This window comes from Globicephala melas, chromosome 6, assembly GCF_963455315.2.
Source record: "Globicephala melas chromosome 6, mGloMel1.2, whole genome shotgun sequence".
Classification (NCBI taxonomy): Eukaryota; Metazoa; Chordata; class Mammalia; order Artiodactyla; family Delphinidae; genus Globicephala; species Globicephala melas.
This window is the reverse complement of record NC_083319.1, coordinates 6184983-6208909: the sequence shown is the minus strand read 5'-3', so window position 1 is coordinate 6208909 and position 23927 is coordinate 6184983. Positions and strand designations below refer to the sequence as shown.

The window sequence follows — 23927 nt, the reverse complement described above, 5'->3', positions numbered from 1 at the left end:
CCACAGAAAGGATGCTCGCAGGTGCCGAGCACGGGGTATGAAGTGAGGCCCTGGGAAAAAAGCCTGTTGGCACTTTAGTAAACTGCCTCCTCCCGGCCTTTCCCAAGAGCCTGACCAAGTCATAGGGCATTTTCATCGCTCCCCCCGCACCCCGCCCTGCCGCTGTCAGTTCAAACCCTTGAATTTCATGCCCCCTGGGGACCAAAAGGCCCTTAGTCTAAGGTCCCTAAAGGTAGCTGGAGCACTAAGTCCAGCTTAGGCCCACTCTCTCTGCCCCAGGGCTGTGCTGGCGTGGGGCCTCTTCGGGCATCATCTCTGAGAAGACGGTGAGATGAACCCAGGCTGCACGCCCCACCCCAGGTCCCCCGGAAAACTGGGAGGGCGGTGAGGGTGGGCAGGAGGCAGCATAGGGTCCTGAACACAGGCGCTGAGCCCGAGAAGAAACGTGATCCATTTTAATGATCTGGGGACTGTCTGGAAAAAAAAGAAAAAAGTAGACGGGAGGAACCCTCCGCGGCTACTCCCCATTCACTCTCTAGTTAATTTATTTGAAGTTTTAATCTAATTATTAACTATTTTAAAGGCTAAGAGGCTTTCTCCGGCAGCAGCACCAACAATGTCCGCTCCTCTCTGGGGCAGGCCCCATCCAAGGCCCCGCGAGGGCCATAATAGGACCCGGAGGGAGAGAAAGGGAGAGGGGAGAGGCGGGGGGTGGCGAGAGGGGCTTAAGGTTCATTATTGGGCAGACTTACATTTAATAGCAATTTACAACCAAGTTATAAAACCCCTGGAAATGGGGGTTAAGAATGGTGAGGCTGACAGCCCCTGAGCGCAGCCCCTCCAGGCGGCGCCCGGCTAATAAAGACTCGAAAGCCGCTATTGAGGCCTGATTGGCACCCGATGGCCGGCCACATGGTAATGAGCTGGGCAGATGGGTGGGGGATTAGCCGCCAACTTTGAACAGCTTTTCTTTGTCACTGTTACAGCTCTCTTGTTAGTCCTCTAATACATTTATTGCTCATTTCACACCGCTCGAGAAAGCGCCCCTTGCTATTCAGAGTCAACCCCAAACCCACACACTGCCCCCCTCCAGCCACCCCCCCTGACTCGGCCCTTCCCTCCCCGAGCGGCTGCCTCCCTGCTACCCTCCTGCCACCCCAGACCCAACTTCTCAGAATGCAGACGCCTCCAGCACCTTGCCTGCTGGTGCGGGCATCATTTCACCCCCATCAATCAGATGGCTGTGTGCGGGTCTGGGGTACAGGGTTGGGGCTTGGGGGTCCGCCTGACAGACGTGGCCGGGGGCCGTGTGTGTGCGTGCGTGCGTGTTTGTGTGCGTGTGTGCGTGTGTGTGTGTGAGCTCAGCCGCACCTCAGCCAGGCGCTCCCCCCGCCCCGTAACTGGTGGGACAGAAGGTACTCCCGGTTACTGCCTCGTAAGACAATGGTGGAGCGTGAAATTCAATTAGTTCAGGGCCTGGTTCCAATTTCACAGCCCCTAAATGCAAAAGGAGCAAAGAGAATGGGAAGGGTGGGGGAGAGGTTTTTATTGCATTTTCCCTTTCATTCTGGGGGGCTTTCTCTCCCCTTCTCTCTCCCCAGCAGGCCTCAACCTGCACAGGGCTTTTCAAGGAGTCATTTGGAGTCCATATCTGTCACATCCATTTAAGGCGTTTCGGGTGGAGGGAAGGGGCGGGGTAGCAGGCACAGGCTCCTCCGCTGAGCTCCAGCCACGGGCCCACTGCCCTCTCCTCCTGCCCTAGGGGTCCCTGTGAAGGTGACCAACGTCAGGGACGGCACCACCCACAGCACGGCCTTGGAGCTCTTCCTGTACCTGAATGAAGTCGCGTGAGTGCCCGCAGCCCTGCCCGGCCTCCTGGGAAGCCACCATGTTGGGCAAGCACCAGCCTGGACCACTGTGGGGGGGGCTGATGGTCCCAGCCTGAGGCCGAGGGGCCAGGGAGGACAGGCCAGTGTCCCGCAGTCAGCCTCGGCACGGCCCCAGAGCCATGGGGTCCTCTGGTTCCGTGGGAGAATCCTGGTGGCCCTCAGCCTTGGAAGGTAACAACCCCAGGGGTCTACTGCCCCCTAGGGACGGTCCAGAACTTCCGAGCTCTCTACTGGATCTGAGACCAGGGTAGAAGGAAAGATGAGCGGTGGATAGGGCTGGGTGCCACGTGAGGCCCAGGACAGAGATAAAGGAAGTTGCACGTTGAACTCGCTGTGTGTCCTAGGATAGCCCTTCCCTCCTTGGGCCTCAGTTTCCCCATCTGTCCAATGGGTGGCTGGACCAGAGGGCCTGGCTCACATGTCCTCTGAGTCTTGGATCCCGAGCTGGTGCCTGACGCCCTGCCTGTGACCCCGAGTGGCTGGTTCTCCCCACAGGGGCAAGCACGGTGTGGGCCGCATCGACATCGTGGAGAACCGCTTCATCGGCATGAAGTCGCGGGGTAAGTCGCTCGCCAGCCTCAGGCGCAGGCCTCGGCTCCCGGCGGCCCCTGGCACCCCAGTCACATGTGGTGTTGCTCCTCCCAGGCTGACTTTGGGCGAGTCCTTTCACCCCGCCAGACTGTTTCCCTCCTGGGACTGATGTCTGAAGGCATCACGAGAAGAGCTGTCCCAGGAGCAGGGAGAGGCTCAGAGGAGAGAGGAGACGGGGGCCAGGCCTGGCGGTCGTGCTCTCCTGTGGCCCTGGGGCGGGTCGGCCAGGCTTAGAAGCAGACCGTGCAGGGCTGATTTCGTGGTCATTAAGGCTGCGTTGACGAGGCCAGCTGGCCTGGTGGGGTGGGAATCCCGCCAGGGGTGGGCGCTGTGAGCCAGCCAGGGCCTGAGGGCCTGTTCCAGGGTCTGGAGGGGCGTGGGGACGGGGCTCTGCCTTGGTGCTGAGTGGCTGCCACCTTGGCTAAGCTGCCCGGCCCATATCCACCTCTGGCTGGGCCTGGAGGGAGGATAGGCTGGTCCCCAAGCAGGGGCTCTGTCTCCTCTTAGCAAGCAGAGCCCCATGGGTCCCTATCGGTCACTCATCGTGTTGTCTGGACCACACCCTCCCCCATCCATATGAGGGGATCTCCTGTTCCCCAGTGGTAAAGCAACGCCGCGTGCTTCTGGACCTCAAGATGGAGGGGCAAGCTTTCAGCAGTCAGAGTCCCTGGGTTGGGCACTCGAGTCTCTAAGCACCGGGGGTGGGGTTGAGGCCTCTTGTGTGGGCAGGTGTTTAACTCGCTTTGCTTAGGGTCAATTTAGAAGGATGACACAGCCAGATAAAGCCAGGCCAGGGTATAGCCATGGCCCTTTGTCTTTCAGGGTGTTTTTACTAAGATTCTAAACTCCAAAGAGAGCCGATGGCTGGATTTCAGCGGTTAGAAAGGGCACTGGTCGGGAGTCAGGATGCTGGGGCTTTCATGCCAGGTTCGCTGTGTCTTGCTAGATGACCTTGGACTTGTTATCGCTGGGCCTCAGTTTCCCCAGGTGTAATGCGGTAGGCATGGGGATGGGAGCTGGATCATTCTGGCTCTGACCTGTTTGAATTTATCTCAAAAGGGGAGGAAGGAAGGAAAGTGGCTTTCCCTCTTTCGTGTGTTTTTTCCTCTTCGACACACATATACTCTGTGAGAAACAACCTAATTGAAACTCTCTCGGGAAGGCCTTGTGGAGAACAATATTACTAATTAGCTGCTCCCTTTTATCCTCACTTACCTTTGTATCTTACCTATATTAACATCTGATTAAATGTCGCTTTGTCTCAGTCTGCCCTTGGGAGCCAGCACAATGCAAACTATACAAGGCAGACCCTGGAGGGACCTTGGGGAGCCAGAGACCAGCACCCTCATTTTACAGGCGGGGAAACCAAGGCTCGAAGTCACAGGCACCAGGACCAGGACTGATGTCCAGACACAGAGAGGCATGGAGTGGAGGGCTGAGAGCTTGAACTCTGCTAGATCGGGGTTCTAGCCCATGTGTAATAGCAGGAAGTGGCCTAGAGGAGGAACTTCATAGATGGCAGCAGCCCCACAGGGATGCTGAAAGGGCAAAGGCAGCCTATGCCCTCTGGGTACCGTCCGAGTGGCTCAGAGATGTCCACTCTGCGCCTATTGTCACGTCCCTCCCACGCCCAAGGCAGGCATCACTAATTGACTGTGGATGTAGATCAGTGCTGCTGACCATGGAAAGATAAGGGCTGGCCTGAGGTCACTCTGTGAAATGGCACGCACGTGAACTTGAACAGAAGGAGGTAGTCATAAAGGCGCGAACTGGGCTGATCTGGGAAGACGTCCTGAAAGAGGTGGCAGGAGAATAGGCTTCAACTGGTAGAACGTGGAACAGAGTGGAGTGGGAGCCTTCCAGCAGGAGTGGTAGAGAAGGTAGGAGGAGCCCCAAGTGGCCAGCTGGGTGGTGGGTTGGGTCTGAGGCTGACTGACCCCCTGGAGACCTTGGGAAGGCACAGTGAAGGGCTGGTGTCAGGGGCCAGGCCCTGTTTACCACCCTTGACTCCCCATCTTGGCTCCATCACCGTTGGGAAAGCAACATAGCCTCTCTGAGCCTCAACTTCTTCATCTGTGAAATGGGTTGTGGTGCAGATCAGAGACCTGTTGACCCACAGCAGGAGCTGTGCCTGGATGGTAGACCTCCTACCTTTTCCCCAGAACTGGGGGCGTCATCACCACTGAAGGTGGGAGTCATGAGATTAGCACTCAGTTCCAACTCCCTTGGCTTCTGACCACCCACCTGAGGAAAAGATTCCTGGAGTACAGCCCTCACTCTACCCAGGTACTGTGTGTGTACCTGTGGGGGGCTGTCCCTAAAAGCCTAGAATTTAGCCTGAGCGTGGTACAGTCTTTGGGGAAGACAACCAGGGTTCTAAGTCCCAAGAACTTGCTGTGTGACCTTAGGCAAGTTGCTTTCCCTCTCTACGACTCTCACCAACAAAGATGGGCACACTAGGTGATCTCACCATCTCCCTCTGGAAGTTCTAACTTGCCTATTTTCTGACTTGGGTTGGGGGGTGAGAAAAGGAAGTTGCTTCATAATTTTAGGGGGAGGTCTTGTTTTTTATTTCTCCCAATAATCCACTGTGAGAAAGAAAGGCAGGGGGTCGGGGCAATAAACGAGGACGAAGTGGATTCACCCACAGGTCTACGGTCACGGTCATGGGAGAAGCCGTTAATTGTCAATTATATTGAGGGCGCAGCAGGAAAATGCTATTGTCTGTACCTTGGTATACAAGAGGAAAATGTCATTTGTATTGATTTTACAAAGCTCGCAATTGAAATTCGTTAAGGGCTTGGGGGTTTTGGGGTGGGAGTGGGTGGCGGTGGATGGGTAGGAAGTTGGGCAGTGCTAGTGGCCTGGGTCTGGGGTGGCCGGGCCGGCAGCACTCGGGGCCATGGGGTCAGCGGGCCGGGGGCTGGGGAAGCTGCAGATGGAATAGCTTTCGCTGTATTGTGGCTGTTCACATCGTCATTATCACATTATCTTTTTAACTCTGGAGGGGGGCTAGTTAAGTGAAGTAAATGTAATCAGTGGGGAGGAGAAGGGGGGCAAGGAAGGCAGGAGGGAAGCAGGGAAGGAGGCAGCACGGGCCCTTCCCTCGCCTTCTCTCCGGCTGGTTCCTCTCCTCCCGGCCCTGCCCTGTGGGGCTCACCCCCGCCTGCCACCACTGCTTCCCTCTGCCGACCCCCTCCGCCCCCTCCTCACTGCCTGCTTTCTGTTCTCCCCTCCACTCCCCCCTTTCCTCCACCCTTCCCATCTCTCTCCCACTCTCTCGTCCTCCTTCACTTCCTCCTTACTCCTCCACTTTCTGGCTAAGAAGGAACAAGGGTTGCCGCCCACCTGTCCACGCCTCCCAGAGGCTCCACTCAGATGGAATGTTCCAGAGTGGAGGGAGACCTGTGAAGCAAAGGTGTTTGCATTCCCAGAAGCCTGGAATGGCCGGACTCAGAGGCCTACCCTGATTCCCAGGATGGGGCCTGTGGGGTTCCAGGAGCATAGAGGATGGCTAGAGCCCCACTGGGACTTGCCTCCCCCTCACCATGGCAACCGCCTCTATCCTTGGCCCTGGTACCTAAGAGGGGAGCCCCTGGGCTCCAGCCAAGCTCCCTTCCCCTGGCCTTTCCAAATCCCTCCCTCTGGATACTGCTTTCCCAAAGGATCAGAGGCTCTGGTCCAGGTGCCCTAGCCCCCAGCTCCGCCCCCGACCCCCAGCTGAGTTGGCGGGTCCCACTCAATTCTGCCAAATTGCTCAATCTGGGCTAACCTGGCAGCCTCAGGAACAGGTGAGAAGGATTTAAGCGGTGGCAGCTGTTTTGGTCCCCACCTCTTCCTCCTTGGTCCACTCTCCCCCAACCTCGGCCACCCCCCAGCTCCTCGCCCTTCTTCCCCACCCGCTCCTTGGCAGTAATTACGGTGTGATTGAAGCTGCTCCACGGAGAACCGCTGACACCTCTGTCTTTTTCCTGTAAACACGGAGAGATGAAAATAGACACTTGAATCCGCTGTGCGTGTCACTCCGAAGATGGCTGCTGTCTCTTCCACAGCGACACCGAGACTCACCTGTCATTTCCTCCTTCTTTTTGCGCAGTGGTTTGTATGCCGGCTGTCAAAAGCCCCAAAGCCATCGTCTTTTAGCATCAGGATTCTGTCACTGGTTTTTTTAAAGTTATTTCCTTTTCCAGAAGAAATACACAGAAATCATCTGTACCCCCTACCCCTGTGGAGAGGAGAGGGAAGATCTTTAAGATACACACACACACACACACACACACACACACACACACACAGCAGCAACCTGAAAAAACAGGCTTTTTGATCAGTCACAATTAACTTTAACACCTTCTAAGAAAAGGAACAGGAATATTAACTGTGCTGGTGTGTTTCACGGCTGCGGCATTTCTTCTTGCCTATGACTCTTCCTGCGGCGGCCTTGGAGGGTTGACAGCTGTGAGGCTGGTTCTGAGGGCTCAAGAATGGGTGACTCTGCCTGCCAGGCACTCTCTGCTCTTTTTCTGGGGAGCCTCTAAGGTGGGGCAGTAGCGGGGGCCCTAGGGCAAGCATAGCTCTTCCTCCGTGGAAAGTATGGATGTCCTCTCGCGCTGCAAACCACCGGTGCTGTTCCCTGTCTGGACTGCGGGGAAGTGGTGCTAGCGAGCTGGCTACAGTGTTCCAGAGACAAGACCACCAGTATGCACTGGGGGACAGTGTCTGGGGGCCCACCTTCAGGCAGGTCTCGGTGGAAGTTAGAAGGAAAAGCAGCAGACACTTGCAACCTTCTCCTTTTCCGGACAGGTGGCCGGGGCCTCAGAGGGGAGTGAGGTGGGCCAAGGTCACATAGCAGAGCTGAGCTGAGCACTCTCCGTAAAAGTATAAGTTGCGAGGGGCTTCTGGTCTACAGCTCCGGCCCTACAAATACTCCTTGCACCCTGCCCACAGCTGGCCAGATGAAGACAGGAGAGCAGGAGGCAGCTAGGTTCTCCAGGAGCTGAAAATGAGGAGGGCCCCTGCTACTGGCCTGCCGTTGTATGTACCAGCGTAAGGAAGGTTTTGAAAGTTTCTGAGTTTTTACAAAATGTGGCAAAATAATGAGGGGGAAGCAGAAGGCCCATTTCTAGTCCGATCTGTATTGAGTCCTTAGTATATACTAGGATGAGAAGACAAATAGGGCTTTGTTCTTGTCTTGCCTTTGGTGGCTCTTGGTGACAGAGTTTATGGGGTAATTGAAAACTTGCTCCTTTTGCATTGAGGTCATTTCTGCCATTTGTGGGGAGGCAGATATTTTCAAAAGTTCTGCACATCTCTGTCTTTGGAAACACACTGCTGAAGCATCAGGCCTTTCTCAGTGACCTGGGGCCATTGGGAGCCACTTGTTGGTGGCACCATACTGTCCCCACAAGGAGCAGCCCCAAATCCTGTGCTGAATTCTTGTCTGCTTTTCATAGTTTTTTTTGTGTCCCCGCACCCCCCCCCCCATGCTGTCATTTTCTCGGCCACCCATCTGACTCCAACCCCATCAACCTTTCTAAGCCCTTTCTGGGTTGTGTCTCTGAGCCGTTTTGCAGAAGTGGATGACGGAGCCTGTCTGAACCATGTTTATAAGGGTAACGATGAGGCCTAGTGAGGGCCTGAGGAACTCCCCAGAGAATCGAGGGCTTGGGCCTGGTGCATAAGCTTGGGGATGTGGGTGTTTTCCTACCGGGGGGGCATTTACTCCCACAACTGATTCAGGACAGCAGAGGTGGCCCAAGAGCTGCGGCCACACAAGTGAAACAGGACAGGCACATTGTAATCACATCAGCTCCTGGTCTCTTTGACGTGCATGTCCCCCGAGACCAGGATATCAGGGGTTTGCAGATGAGAGACTCACCCCCCGCCCCTGCCAAGAGGCTCTTTTCCACTAGGGAACACCTCGGAGCCTTGGGAACAGCCCAGGGTCTTCCTCGGCCACAGCGCCTCAGACCTGGGTGTCCTTTTCATGCCTGGTGAGCGCTGGATCACTTGGCAAAGGCCCTAAGAGGCAACCTGGAGCAGAGATGGAAAACCTAGATGCAGGTTCCACTCCCCCTGGGCAAGTCACGTCCCTCCCCCGGGCCTCTGTCTTCCCATCTGTTCAATTGGTATGTTGGGCCAGATTAGCATTTTAAGGACTGCTTGGTGGAGCCCAGGGTTTGCAGCGGGGCCTCTGCTCCCCACAGTGGGTCATTGTTTTCGATTGTACATGCCGAGCTTCCACCTAAGACTGTTCGAATACAGCATTTGCAGCTAAGTTAGGAGAACGCAGGTGATCCTCAAGGGCCCTGACATTCCTGTGGTTCCCAGACTTAAAGATTAAAGACTAGAGAAGCTCTCTAGGGCGAAAGTTTCTGGCTACTCACATCAGACACAGTCTTGCCCATGTCCCCTTTGGACTTCAGAGTGGAAACAATCTCCTTTCTGGTTTGGGGGTTTTTTTAAAGCATTTTTCTAAATTGTAAAATATAGAAAACAGAAAGCTTACCATTTTAACTGTTTCGAGTGTACAGTTCAGTGGCCTTAAGCACAACATTCACGTTGCTGTGTAACCATCACCGTCCCCCATCTCCAGAGCTTCTTCATCTTCCCAAAGCGAAGCCCCGTTAAACACTAGCTCCCCATTTCCCCTCCTCAGCCCCTGGCACCCAGCATCCTACTTAGTTCCTACGAATCGGACTCTTCTAGGAGCCTCACGTAAGTGGGACCACACGGTATTTGTCTTTTGGTGACTGGTTTATTTCGCTGAGTGTCCTGTCCTCAGGGTTCACCCGTGGTGTAGCGTGTGTCTGAACGTCCTTCCTTTTTAAGGCTGAACGTTTCATTGTATGTAGTTATCTCACTTTGTTTCTCCACTCATCTGTTGATGGGCATTTTGGTTGCTTCCACCTTTTGGCCCTTGTGAATAATGCTGCCATGAACCTGGGTGTACAAATCCTTTCTGTGGAAAGACGATGGCGGTAAATTTTGAGGATACCTGAAAACTTGCCCCTTTAACGCTGTTAGTGTTATGTGGTGGGAAGAAAGGGACTTGGGGGGGTGGCATTTGTGGGGATGGGGCGGTTATTAGCCCTCCATCAGGACAGCAGACACGGGGCAGGTTTATCCAAGGTGCTCACCTGAACTTGATTCACGAGGCTGCACTGCTGGGAAGAGGGAGCCTGGCCATGTGCCCGGGGGCCATCCTGCCTCTTGGAACCTTAGTGCCCCCAAATCTGGGGTGGTGCTACTTATAAGACCTTCCTCTCAGGGCTACACTCAGCCAGGGCCAGGCGCCCCTTGTCACTTGGAGACCATGCAGTTCAAGCAGATTTTTTAGCAAATGGAGGATTTGGGCCTGAGATGGTGGGGAGGGGACCTAGCAAGACCGTCTCCCATGACCTTTTGGGTTTGGCCCCCATCACCTGCTGGTCCACAGGGCAGCAGACAGCGCTGCTCAGGGACGCGGGGGCCTAGATTCGGTTCCCAGCTCCACTTCAGCCAAGTCCCTTCTCCTCCAGGGCTCAGTTTTCCCGGCTGTACAGTGGGGTCAGCACAGGTGACCAAGGCAGTCAGGATTTCTCTGCAGAGACACAGCTGCAGGGGAGCCGCCGGCTGAAGGTGGCATGTGTGTGCACACGTCCACGCGCGTGCATGCGTGTGCACAGCCGTCCCCTCCCCTGGCTCCCTGGTGGAAGGCAGGAAGGGACATCCGGGACCCTGGGCTCCACCAGACTCGGTTTAATTACAGGTTTTCAGCTGCGGGCCGGTGGGCACGAGTTGGGAAGGAGGGGGGAGCAGCTCTGAAACCCTGTTATTTTCCAACGTCTGAGGGCCTCTTCAAAGGGGGGCATCTAGACATTTTCTCCACAAGCTGCAGAGTGGACTGTCGTGGCCCCAGCATGAATATAATGACGGATGCATTTTGCGGCAAGCTGGGAGTGAATGGGTCCGACTGGCTTGTCTCCTGTCAGACGAGTCATTATTATTTTTTTCTTTTTGTCATTTGCTGACACTTTGGGTTTCACGCGTTTCTCTCTTTTTTCTTCTTCTCCCCCTGCCTGGAAAAATGGCTAGGTATCTACGAGACCCCAGCGGGGACGATCCTTTACCACGCTCATTTAGACATCGAGGCCTTCACCATGGATCGGGAAGTGCGAAAAATCAAACAAGGCCTGGGCTTGAAATTCGCCGAGCTGGTGTACACGGGTGCGTTGACCCTGCAGCTGCTCCCCTCCCCTCCCTCACCCAGGGGCACCCTCCTCCAGTCCCGCCTTGCCCACTGCCACTTGCTGGAGAGCCCCCGGAAGATGCGGGGTGAAGGGGGGTGGAGAGAGGGCAGGGGACGAGGAAGCGAGGAGGGGACGTCAGGACCTGCCTTGTTCACAAGGTGTAGAGGGAAATGCACCAGTTCCCCGGGCTGTCCCGCTGCCTCCTCCGCCTGCGACCCGCATGACGGCCGCAGGGCCAGGGAAGCATCTTGTGTCATGCCTATGGCTGCCAAGTGTTATCCAGCACGTGCCGGGTACCTGGCACTGTGTGGGAACACAAGTCATCCTAGGGGGCTTCCCAAGTTTCCTAAGAGAGCTGCGGCCAGAAACTGAGTCTCCGCGCAAAAGGAGCTTATATAAAGTTACACAACTGGATGTAGCCTAGCTGGGTTGGAGCCCAGGTCAGCCTGTTTCCAGGCAGAACCCGGAGCCGCTACAAGAACCGCCGCCAGCAAGGGAAAGCCTACCTGGACTGAGAGCGGGGCCCCGGGCCCGGGCATTGCCTGGGCCAGATCCCTACTGGGAAGCCACCGTGACGGCCAAATGCCCAGCCCATGTGTGGAGTGTGGGCTGGGCTCCAGACTGAGTTTCCGTGCCTTACCTGCTGCCACAGAGTAGAAATGCAGTCCTCCCGCCTCCAGATCCATCCCCCGCGTTATACCAGGGGTGACCAAATGCAGCCCGTTGCCTGTTTTTGTTCAGCCCATGAGTTAAGACTGGTTTTTACATTCTTCAATGGTTGGGGAAATTTTTTTAAAAATACTACTGTTTCATGGCACGTGAAAATTACAGGAAATTCAGGTTTCAGTGTCCACAAGTCGTTTTGGGCACCACCTTGCTCATTCGTGTCCGTGTTGCCTGTGGCTACTTCAGAGCTGCACTGGCAGAGCAGAGTAGTTGCTAGGGGCCACGTGGCCTGCAGAGCCTAAAATATTTACTATCCGGCCCTTTCCAGAAAGGGCTGGCTCTATTCTATGACATTAACATCTCCCTAATTTGAGAAATCACATCGAACAGCCCCTCGGAGCTGTTGGGGGGGACAGGCTGCCGTCTATGGGGACCTGGATGTCAGAGGGACCCCAGGAAAGTTAATAGTAACAGTAACTGCCTGGTAGAAGCCTCCACCGCCCTCACCTCTTCCCCTCGTCCCCCACTCGGAGGTTTTGTTTCCTCTGAAACCTCCTAATCGCTGGAACTCATCTCGGGATTTCAAGGGGACATGGTGGTTATTGGCTGGCATTATTTTTCCCTCCCATTGTTCCCAGGAGCTTTGAAGCCCAATCCCCCCCTTCCCAGGTACAGACAGGTGTTTAAATAACATTGTCTCCTGTGGGCTCTCTTGCTCAGCGGGGTTTCCACACTGAAAGGTGGATTTTGGTTACAAAGTGGCGAGAGTCGTTTCGACGTGGCAGGCTGTGATGGGGGGACAGCACCTGGCTGGGGCTGCTTCTGCTCAGGGGGCATCTGTGGAGGCCAAGAGGGGGCCAGGCCGCCAGCCTCCCTCTCCACGCTAGATCAGCTGCCACCTCTCTTTTTTTTTTTTTTTAATTAATTAATTTATTTATTTTTAGCTGTGTTGGGTCTTCGTTTCTGTGCGAGGGCTTTCTCTAGTTGCGGCGAGCGGGGGCCACTCTTCATTGCGGTGCGCGGGCCTCTCACTATCGTGGCCTCTCTTGTTGGGAGCACAGGCTCCAGACGCGCAGGCTCAGTAGTTGTGGCTCACGGGCTCTAGAGCGCAGGCTCAGTAGTTGTGGCTCTCGGGCTCTAGAGCGCAGGCTCAGTAGTTGTGGCGCACGGGCCCAGTTGCTCCGCGGCATGTGGGATCTTCCCAGACCGGGGCTCGAACCCGTGTCCCCTGCATTGGCAGGCAGATTCTCAACCACTGCGCCACCAGGGAAGCCTGGCTGCTACCTCTCTTGCTGCCCAGCCCTGAGCTGGGCACTGACGGGTATTATCTAATCTTAGCTGCACAGAGGTGAGATGAAGACGCTTGCCCAAGGCTTCACAGCTGCTGAGAAGTGGCTTGGAGCCCAGGACAGGCCAGCTTCAGAGGCCAAGTTCTCGGCCACTCCCGCAGATCCGAGGTGGGTAGGAAGCTGGGCTGGGGCCATGAGCAAGGGGTGATCAAGGGGCACAGTGGTGTGCACAGGGCAGCCCTGGGTGTCAGGAGCACAGCGTGGCCCTTGGTGTGGGGCCAGGCTGCCTGGGTTGAGTCCTTGCTCTCACCCACCGAGCCCTCTAATTCCCCAAGTGTTACAGTGATTAGGTTTAAAAGGAAATAAAATCTCAGAGTGGAGGCTCCTCCCAGGTAGTTGTTAGTAACATTAACTTCGCCCAGGTGCCTCTGCCGACCAGGCTCCCACAGATGTCAGGGTCGGCCTCTGGCAGCAGCCCGTCCCCACCCCCCAACAGCTCAGGGGGTCGGTCTGTTTGATGGGATTTCTCGCATTTGGGGTGCATAAAGGCTAGAGAGCAGGGATTAGCTTGAGCAATTTACTTGACCTCCCTGTGCCTTGGTTTCCACATCTGAAGAATGGGGATAATTCTGCCTGTCTTATAGTGAGGCCTCAATGCATGGATATTTGCAAAGCCTCCAGGACACTGCCTGGCATGGTCTCTGAGCATGGACGCAGGAGAATGGGGCCTTGCCTCTGGCTGGCTTTATGATCTTGAGTAGGTCTGTCTCCTCCCAGAGCCTCAGTTTCCCCTCCTGTAAAATAAAGGGCGCAGGCCCAGGTCCCTTCTCCATTCTGTCTAGCTCCCCAGTTATAGAGCCACCACTCTGCTATGGCACTCAGCTTCCTCGGAGCCCCTGTGGTCTCGGGGCCCAGGGAGACAGAGGCCCGGGGAAGCCCTTCTGCCTCGGTCCCACTCCTAGCTGCCCTGACTACTGTGAGTACTCGCTCCCCCTCCTCTCACCCCATCCCCAAATTTCCTGATCTGCCTTTATGAGGTTTATACAGACCCCCTCCCTCCAGGAGCACACTGGCCTCACCCCACAGGGTCATTCTGGCATGACCCCAGCTTCAAGACCCATCTCATTTAGGGGGTATAGCTCACCTCTCCCCTCACCTCAGTTTCTTCAGCAGTAAAATGGGTATAATGCACAGAGGGTTGTCGTCCTGATTGGTACAGAATTTGGCCCAGCTCCAGGCCCCACCCACCGTGCATCCCCCAGCCTGGGACACGCAGGCTCTCCCCAGTGCGGCACTCGGGACTCGCTGCCCTCCACCCCAGATTGGGTCTGCTGGGAAGAGATATCTGAGCACAAGGCCCCCATGGCGGGAGGGAGAGATCCTGAGATAAAGCCCAGGCCAGGCACTCCCACAGGGTCTCTGCCCCCATATCTCTGGCTCCATCTCCCACCTCTCTTCCCGCCTGGGAACCTAATGGTCTAATTATCCTGACTTAGAAAGATGGCCGAGCCACTGGGGCATGGTGGGGGGGGCCATCAGTGTGCCCTCCCACGGGGCTCTGGGCTAGAGTCAGGAGCACTCTGGATCTCGCTATGTGGCTTTGGAAAGGTTCTTTCCCTCTCTGGGTGTCTGTCTCCCTGTATACGGTGAGGGCCGGCAGAGGCCACGTTCAAATCTTGAAAGCAAAAACTCTCACTGAATCCACACAACCCCCCAGAGAATGGTTAGTGTTACTTCCTTGTGCAAATGAGGAAACTGAGGCACAAAGAGATCACGTGGCTTGTCAAGGTGGAACCAGAGGTGAACTCAAAAGGCAGGACATCGGAGAGTGAGGACGCAACCCTTTCTCTCCCTGCCCGCCCCTCCCCCACGTCTGGAAGCCACCGGACCCGTGGTGGAGAAGGCCTGCTCCCCTTTCCCACGGAGGGCCTCAGCAGGTGCCCCTGGAGGCCAGGGCTTCCAACAATAGCCGCAGAGCCGGGGCTGACCCAGCCCTTTATCAGGGCAGGAGATCGCGCACCATCTGGCCCCACAGCTGCCCAGGTGGGCTCACCTTCCCGGCTCCGTTTCAGAGAAACCCTACCCCTCTCGCTGTCCCTCCCCCAACCCTGGCCACGGCCCCCCTGCCCTCGGCAGAAACTGAGAGGAGCCACTGTCCAGACCCTGGGCAGACAGGGGACTGAGCACGCGGCCCTCTTTGGCCTGAGGGATCTGGGGGACAGATATGGGTAACGGGGGATGGGGGCAGCGCATGTCTCAGGCAGCTCGGGGGTGTCGCAGATGTAGACAGGGAAGCTCCAAAATGATCACATGAAGCACAGTTGTTAGAACTGGGGCCGACTGAGGTCAGGTCCAGGCCCCCCGCTACAGCCTGTGTGATCGTGGAAGAGTCTCTCAAATTCCCTGAGCCTAACTTCCTCACGCAGAAAAGCAAGAGGCTGAGAGAGGTTTTTCTCCTGCGACTGGGAGGGTCCAAAGAGCCGGCCCAGTAAGGAACTTAGCATGGCGCCTGTGCTTCATCTGTAGGAATCTTTGCGTGTGAAAATATTAGCGGTATTTTAAAGACAGGTCACTTATTTCCAAGAGGTCTGCCTATCCTGAGGGGTGGGGCTCTTCCCAGCAGCGTTCACAGCAGCCCCTGAGCCCAGGGCCTCCATGTACAATAAGCCTGCTAGTCCTGGGAGGGCGAGGCAGTGTCATCCCCACTCAGCAGATGGGGAAGCAGAGGCACAGAGAGGTGAAGGCCCCACACACCTGGTCTTTCTGACCCCAAACCCACCACTCCGCTGGGCACCCCCATCGCTCGGCCCCGGTAACATATGTCTGAGTCTTGCTTGAGGTCTCCTGCCCAACTGTCTGCTGCCCTGATAAAACAGCCCCCTGTGGGCAGAGGACGGGGCCCCTTCACCACTGAATGTCTGTGGTGTGAAGCAGCAGGTTAGATCCCCTGCCCCTGACCCTTAGGGGGTGACTGCATTGCAGGGTGCAGAGGTGCCTCCTTACCCCCAGGAGCCCTACAAGGTCACAGGACAGGGGCAGGCGGGCTTGGTCCTCACTGTTGTCATTTACAAGTGCATGTCATGCCAGAACTCCACAGTGAACAAGGCAGATGCGGGACTGCCCTCCCAGGCTCACGTCTGCCATGACCTGGACCCCAGTCCTCCCCACGTCCTGGCCCGAGGCAGGCACACGGTGGGCCTCCCCGGCACACTCGCTTCTTCCTCCCTGCAGGTTTCTGGCACAGCCCCGAGTGTGAATTTGTCCGCCACTGCATCGCCAAGTCCCAGGAGCACGTGGAAGGGAAAGTGCGGGTATCCGTCTTCAAGGGCCAGGTGTACATCCTCAGCCGGGAGTCCCCACTGTCCCTCTACAACGAGGAGCTGGTGAGGTAGGCGCCCCATCCCTGCCCCCAGCTGGGCACAGACCCTCATGTCCAGTATCTCCTCCGACTGGCTTTCTCAGCAAAGATATGCCCAGGCACGTGTAGGGTATGGGGGAGACAGTCCTGAAGATTATCCACACCACCTCTGCCCTCATGGAATGTACAGGCTAGATGGGGAGAAAGGCCCCAGTCAAAGGATCACCCGAGTGCAGGATTAGGGAAGGAGGTGCTGGGCTGTGGGGAGATACAGGATATTTGGGCTGGGTATAATAACGGGGGTGTGGGGAAGTTTCCCCATGGAAGTCGTTTCTGAGCCGGTCTCCAAAAGAAAGGAGTGAACCAGGTGGAGAGGGGGCAGGAGAGTTTCCAGAGAGACTGTCCTGTGCAGAGGTTCAGAGCCTGGGAAGAACCCAGAACATCCCAGGCACTACAAGAACCTGGCAAGGGTGGACACAAGGGCTCCCCGTGGGGCGTGCTGGTGGCTTGGGCCAGGCTGCTGGTCCTGGGAATAGACAGCAGCAGATGGAGTTGGCAAATATTTAGGAGGTGGGATTGAAAGGGCTTGGATGGGGAGGGAGATGGAAAGGTTCGGAACCACCCTGGGTTTTCTGGCATGAGCCGCTGGGTACACTTTGGTGGCGATGACTGAGTTGAGGGAATGGGGGGTGGAAATCATGCATTTGGATTTGGACAACTGCAGGATGAGTTTTCTTGGAGATAGGCCAGGAGAACTACAGTCGGCCACTGGACACACAGGGCTAGAGTTGAGGAGAAACGCGGTCTGAGGACACTGGATGATGGGGCCAAGAGGAGACAGCCCAGGGGAGCGGCAGAGCCAGGAGGGAACCTTGAGGAGCTGCCTCCCGACGGGCCAGGCTGAGAGCGCTGAAAGGACGTGGGAGAGGCTGGGGAGCCCTGGCGGGCTGGGTCCAAGGTAGCAGTTGCCTATTAGCTGCACCTGTGTTTGCATCCTGAATGACAGACTGGCCTTGACCGAGGAGCAAGGTGTTCCCTCTGGAGTTCACCTGGCCAAACAAGAGGTGGGGACAGGCAGCCCCACCTGATACAAGTCCCAGGTCCAGCTTGGCTCACGCTGAGGCCAGCTCTCCCCTCCCGGAAGCCGGTCAGGAATTACAGTACGAGTTTTGTTTAGCGGTCAATATTATTTTTCTCTCTCCCTTCTCTTTGCCGTGTTGCGTCTCTCCCCCCTTCAATCTTCCTAAACACTTTAGAAGCCATAAATATAGCCGAATCAGTTTAGATCAGTCGGGGTAAATGTCAAATTATCTTCTCTCTTTCTCTCTCTGGCTCTTTCTTCCCTCCCCCTCCAAATCAACAGCCTCTAATAATCTGTCCAACCCTTCATTAAGCCTTACAGTCTCACTCAGTGAGATTAAATGAATAAAGTAAAAAGGGAACGGGGAAAAAAAGAGAGAAAAGCAGGAGCATTTATTCTCACTGTGTCTCCGACCATTTCCCTTTTCTTTCTGATTTCTACATCGCTGACTTGAAAGCCCTTGAGTGACAGCGTCACAGGGACCAGCGAGGAAACCGCGAGAGGTAGCAGAACTGGAAATGCCGCGGCACAGTAGGTAGAAAGTACCGTAATTATAGAGCAGGTCAGAGCCACTCGAATGAACAAAAATAAAAGCACAGAGGTTTTCTGTAGACCGTCAGGGGAGGTAAAAAAAAAAAAAAATCATTGTAAACTTTTTCCACCGGTACCCCCTACCCCCCGAAACCACAAATTTTAAAAGAGGTTTTTCGGTGCCCGAGAAACACCTCTGGGAGTACTTCAGCAGTCCCGTGGGACAAGTTTGTCCCTGGATGTGGGCCTCTCTTTGCAGGGGCTGCTGGGGTGGTCTGAAGGGCCTGTTTGGGGGCAAGGGGGTAGCAGAGTTTCTTTCGACTCGTGAGAGACGGTGGCGAAAGGATGGATGCACGCGGGGAGCAGGAAGGGGGTCCAAGCCCTGCTTTCTCCCTGGGCTGAGCGCAGGGGCCCTTCCAAAGGGGACGAGCGCCTCAGACAGCGGGAGCAAGGCCAGGAGTCCGAAGCCGTGTGGTGGTTCGGGATGGGGGTGTGGAGGCGCAGGGCGGGGTCATGATAAGCTTCGTTTATCACCCCAGCAAGGTCTGCAAAAGCGCTTTAGGTGGGTCCAGCCTTTCCCCTGCCTGGTGAGGGGTGCCAAGCTCAGCCCCTCGGATGTCTGACATCTTCTCCCTTTACAGGGAGCTTGCTAGTCGATTCCTGGTGGCTTCAGCCACCTGAGCCCTGGAGGGGCGGATGGAGGTGAAAAGGAGGGAGCATTGAGAGCGTGGGAGTTCCAGCTTCAACGTCCCCTGGAGGTCAGGGCGAGGGCGTGGCAGGGGGAGGCACAGAGCCCAAGTCCTGACAAGCTGCGGGGCAGCCGGGCGTAGAGACCCCGTTTGTTGTACAAAGCCCACAGTCCACAAAGAGCCGGTCAGAGGCACAGCCTCAGGGTCTCAGAAAAACGGCAGAACCCCTCTGCCCTCCTCCCCGATCTCACCTCTCTGGAGAAGGCTCCTGAGGGGACAGGCCACCCCCTTGTCCTCGAACCTTGAGACTGCTTTGTCCTGAGGCTGGAGTTCTGCAGACGTGAAGACAAGAGGCTGATTCAGAGCAGGACGCAACAAGGGGCCCGTGAGAAACGGGAGGGACCCCCTTCCCCCAGGGGGCTCAGAGGGTGGCCTCGTGGAGTCAGATCTGAGACCACAGCGCCCTGAACTTGTCCTCAAAGAGCATATCACAGTTGTAATTATCGAAGGCAGATGGATGATTGATTGCTTATGTCTGCACTCGCCACCCCACCACCCCCTGCCCCCCACGTGGGTGTTGCTCCTGTCTGGTTCTTGTTTCCTCAGCACTTGGCACAGCGCCTGGCAGGTAGTAGGTGCTTAATAAATACCTGAGTAAATGAATGACTGAATGATGTTAGTAAAGCTGAGCGCTTACCTGGTGCCAGGTGGCAGCTACATCATTTCACGTGGAGCCAGTGATGAGGCTGAGAGCCCCATCTCACACGTGAAAGACTGAAGCTCAAAGCGCGAGAATATTTGCCCTAAGGTCTGTGGCAGGGGTGGAGCCAGGATGCTCACCCAGGTGGCTGGACCTGACGGACTGTGGTTGGGGAGGGTTCCAAAGCGCAGCTAAGTGAGAACACCCAAAAGATGAAGGCTGTCGAATCTGGAAGATGGAAACTGCAGATGGGGGGCAAAATCTGTTCCATTGAGTATAGCAGGGGTTGACTGGGCACTTTTCAAAAGCAGCTGGCATCGGGTGGGTGCCCATGTTTGAGGATGGGTTAGAGTGATGGGTGCCCATCACTCAATGGGCAAACAAGGTGAAGAAGACTTCGTGGACAGATCTTAACTGCTGGGGCCTCTCTGCAGCTTGAGGGATGCCGTCACGCATATCTGAGGCTGTTTGGTGTGTAACTCCTGGCCTCCCAGGCCTTCAGGCCACTGGACACCACCAGCTGTTCCTGGGCACTCGTCGAAGCCCTCCACAGCCCGAGGGCTGAGCTGGCTCCAGTGCATGTCCTGAGGTTACAGATGCAGTGCCCTGGTTCGTGGGAGCAGTTCACTGGGCTGGCGCTGGCTGGACCAGGACCCAACCTGCCCGTGTGCGTAGCAGGGATACGGCTCCCTGCTCTGCAGCCCCGGCATGATCCCCGGCCCCGGGTAGGGCTCCCTGAATTGGAAGGAATGGCATGAAGAGCCAAAGTGCAGGGAGTGTTGGATCAACACTGAGGAAATGCCTGGGGGTCTGTGAGGCTGAGGTCCCTTGGAGGCCAAGGCCAAGGCCGGGGGATGCTGACGAGCTCCTACTCTTTTGCAGCATGAATGTGCAGGGACAGTACGAGCCAGTTGACGCCACTGGTTTCATCAACATCAACTCCCTCAGGTGAGACGCTCTGGGCCCTGATGGGTCCTCAGACCCTCCAGGTGCGGGGCGCAGGCTCTGATGGGACCTCAGTGCTCTGACCACTGCTCTGCCCTAGACAAGCGCCACCTTCCTGTCCCTCCACCTGCCACATCCTCAGCGCCTGCTCTGGACCCAGCCTGCTCCCATCCTCTGCAGGGCCCCAAGGCACACTTGTGACAGCAAAGAGCAACAGAGGGTCCTGGGCACTTGAGTTCCCGGTTTCTGGGTTCGGCTCTTTGCCTCTGACACTCACTCCCACCCTCTCCAGCCACTAGGAGCCCCTTTCCTGGGCAGGTTAGCAAGGGGAATGGCCGAGGGGTAGAAAGAAGCCACAGAAGGTCACCTGGCTGGCTCCTGCCTTCACGTCCACATACAGGAGCTTCAGGTCTAACTGGAACCATGGATCTCCATGGCCCAGTGGGGTGATACACGCCATCTGAAGCCACTCAGACCTGGCTTCGGATCCTGCCTCTGCAGTTGGGTCTCGGAACCCTTCTGAACTTCTGGAAATCATAGGATGTTAACCATACCTGCCTCACAGGTGCAGTGAAAGTTTGATCTGAGTCCGTGGAAATCAAGCATTCTGCCCAGACCGTGGCACCCAGGAAGGGCACAGTGCCTAGCCGCAGGGGCTCAGTGGGGCTGAGTCCAGAAGGCCTGTCTGTCCACCTCTGGGTTCTTAATCCCCATCTTCCTTCTCCTGGGGCTTGAGTTTCTCTCCTCTCGCTGATAACACGCCCCCAGCACGAAACCATTTTCTCTCAGAGCCAGCCTCCTGTCCCTGGAGCCGAGACTGGGAGAGACATGGATTCCAGCCCGACAGTCACCTCCATCTCCCCGCCTCCTTCACCCCTTTTGTGTTTTATGACTCTATAAACCCTTTTAAATGGCTCCGAACACACGGGGTTTTCATAATGGCCTCTTCATTTCTCCCATTGCCAGTTTAACGCTTTGTCTTAAACAATGGCAAGCAATGTTTTCTCCCTAAGATAAATTAATTACATTATCCTGATTGGAGGGCAGGAGGGGCCACGGCAGGAGAGGGAGAGAGGGAGAAAAAAAGACAACTCCACACACATCTTAGCAAACAGCTGCCCCTGCCACCCCACCTCTGCCTGAATTAATTGAACTGAGTGCATGTTGTTATTGTTAATTTACATTTTTCTTTGTTTTGAATCTGGTTTACAGGCTGAAGGAGTATCATCGCCTCCAGAGCAAGGTCACCGCCAAATAAACCGGCTGATAATGGGGAGCTGGGCCTCCTCGCTTTGCCCATCTCCCAAGTGCAGCCGCTAATTGTTGTGATAATTTGTAGTTGTGACTTGTCCTCCAGGGCTGGCAGTGCAGTGCGGGTGCCAGGCCCCGGCTTTGTTCCCTGGTCCCCTGGAGCCTGCAGAAGTGGTCAGCAAACGGACGGGGTGGGGGCCGGCTGCAGGCAGGAGCTGTAATATGACGATTAAAAAAAATGATACATTGGTCTTTTGTTTATTTCTGCAGAAAGAGGAGTAAGAGTGTGTGTGTGTGTGTGTGTTTGGTGAATCATGCTTTTCTTAGACCAACCTTTGTGTTTTCTGACTAAAGCACTGCCGAAGGCCACCTTTTGCCAGAGAACCTGTTTATCTGGAAGAATCGACCCCTCTCTCCAGCAAAAAGCATGGAATCCGAAAGCACCCACCCGCGTCATCCCCTAGCCCAGAAGCCTGGCATTTTGTTACCAGCTGTGCCCCTGTGGTACGTGCCAGGGAAACCAAGGAGAGTTTAGGTGACAAACTTGGGGGCAGTCGTGCCCGCAGCCCGCAGTGAACTCCCGGGAATGGTGGCCACGACTGACCACACCAGGCTTCCCTACCGTGGCTGGGTGGCCTTAAGCGTCCTACATCAAGGAGGAGAAAGAACCCAAGTAAGAGCAGCCTGAGCACAGAGGACAAAAACACATACATAACTTGGTGGTGGTGGTGGGGCGTGTTTACCTGCCTTACACGGTTCCCTCCACCCCTCCTCCACAAACCACGGCCCAAAGCCGCCATGTTTGTACTTGACTCCACCCCTTTGGTCATATCTGATTGGACCATGGCTGGGCACCTGACTAGAGCTGGGCCAATCAGAATCTCTGTCCCAGTAATGGGGCCCAGGGAACCGGCCGGAAGCGAGGACACGGGAATTTAGGCGTGGTGGGATGCCCTGTGGCTGGAAAAGCAGAGAGGGAAAAGGGAGTGATGGGGAGAGTGGGCGTCCGGTTTAGAATCCCAGTTCCCATCCCGGTAGGCCTCATGGAAGCTGGCGGCATTTCTTAACTTGGATTCTCTGAGACACTGGTGTTCTCATAACCAATTACCATTTAGAGCTTAATTAAGCTGGTGAGAGAGTTTGTGGTATTTGCAGACAGAAGCACTGTTACCGGGAAGCCTTGAGTGCTGGTTGCTCTGGTTCTGACCTCCACTCCATTGCCTTCGTGAATGAGGGTTTCTTTCAAAAGAAATTTTGTTTTTAAAACTTGTTTTCCTCTTATTGTGAAGGTTACAAATGAATTATTCAATGAATCTTAACTTTGTGCCAGACACTTTGCTACACACTTTATTCACATTATCTCTTTGAATCTTCACAATGACCCTGAGGTAGATGCTTTTATCTCTGTTTGGTGGAGGAGGCAACTGAGATGCAGAGGAATTGCTTTGCCAGCTTTCAGTCAGCTAGCAAGTGACAGAGGCAAGAACCAAACTCTGGCCTGGCTGAGCCCCCAAATCTTGTGTGTTTATGTCCTTAACCGTCATTGGCTGCATCTTACTAAAAAAACAAAACAAAACACAATCTTATAGAAATAACTATCACCCATCATCTCACCACCCAATTATAAACACTGCTTATACTTAGTGAATTTCTTCTCAGTCAAATTTTTCTATGCTTATAAATATTTTTACAGAGTTATTTAGGATAAAGTATTCTTTTTTCTTTTTGACCATGCCATGTAGCAGGCAGGATCTTAATTCCCCCACCAGGAATTGAACCCATGCCCTCTGCAGTGGAAGTGGGGAGCCTTAACCACTGGACGGCCAGGGAAGTCCCTAAAGTATTTTAAAAGCAAGTGTTTTGCCCTGCTTTTAAGTTAACATTACATCATAAACAGTTTTCTTCGTCAAAAACTCTTAAACACTTTCAACAACTATGTAATATTCTATTATATTGATAGCTGTTAACTTAACCTTTCCCCATTTATAGATTTAGTTTTTCACTCTAAACTATTTTCCTGCCTTTCGTTGGATTTAACTGAGTATTCTTAGTAGCTGGTTTATTAGCTATGCTTTTTGTCTTTTCAGTGGTTTCTCTAGGGTCTACAGTATCCATATATCTTTAGTTTACAACGGGCTACGTTCATTAATGTTGTACCGTCTCATGTGTAATATAAGAATCTTACAACAATACAATCTTAGAACATTTCAGTTTGTGCTTTTGTTGTCATATATATTGCTTCTACAATTGCCCCACAATATGTTGCTATTTTTTCTTTAGGTAGTCAAATACCGGTTTTAAAAGATTAAAAATAAGAACGGTATGTGTTTTATATTTATCCTGTGTAGGATTGGCAATGTTTCTTTCATAAATATCTGATAGAATTCACTAGTGAAACCATCTGGGCCTAGAGATTTCTTGGCAGTGCTTTTAAGGTATAAATTCAGTTTCTTTTAGTTATATTGGATTATTCATGTTGTCCATTTCCTCTTGGGTCAACTTCGGGTAATTTGTGTCTTTTGAGGAATTTGCCCATTCCATTTAGATTGTCAGTTTTATTGGCATAAAGCTTTTCATAATATTTTCTTCTTATCCTTAACTGTTTGCAGGATTGATAGCAATGTCCCTGTTTCATTACTTACCTTGGTGATTTGTGTCCTCCCGTATTCTTTTTTTTTCCCCCCCAGGGATTGCTGAGACATGCAGAGA

At 54.7% G+C, this 23927-nt stretch overlaps 1 protein-coding gene across 1 annotated transcript in view; it reads left to right on the top strand.

The window, feature by feature from the left end:
* Positions 1-21457, top strand: part of ASS1 (argininosuccinate synthase 1) — a 50733-nt gene extending 29276 nt beyond the window's left edge. Inside the window, exons 10-15 of the mRNA XM_030838558.3 lie at positions 1763-1847; positions 2385-2449; positions 10554-10685; positions 15895-16051; positions 19905-19970; positions 21180-21457. Coding sequence (XP_030694418.1) covers positions 1763-1847; positions 2385-2449; positions 10554-10685; positions 15895-16051; positions 19905-19970; positions 21180-21225 — 551 coding nt within the window. The 3' untranslated portion in view covers positions 21226-21457. The remainder of the gene's footprint in view (positions 1-1762; positions 1848-2384; positions 2450-10553; positions 10686-15894; positions 16052-19904; positions 19971-21179) is intronic.
* Positions 21458-23927: the final 2470 nt, after the last annotated feature.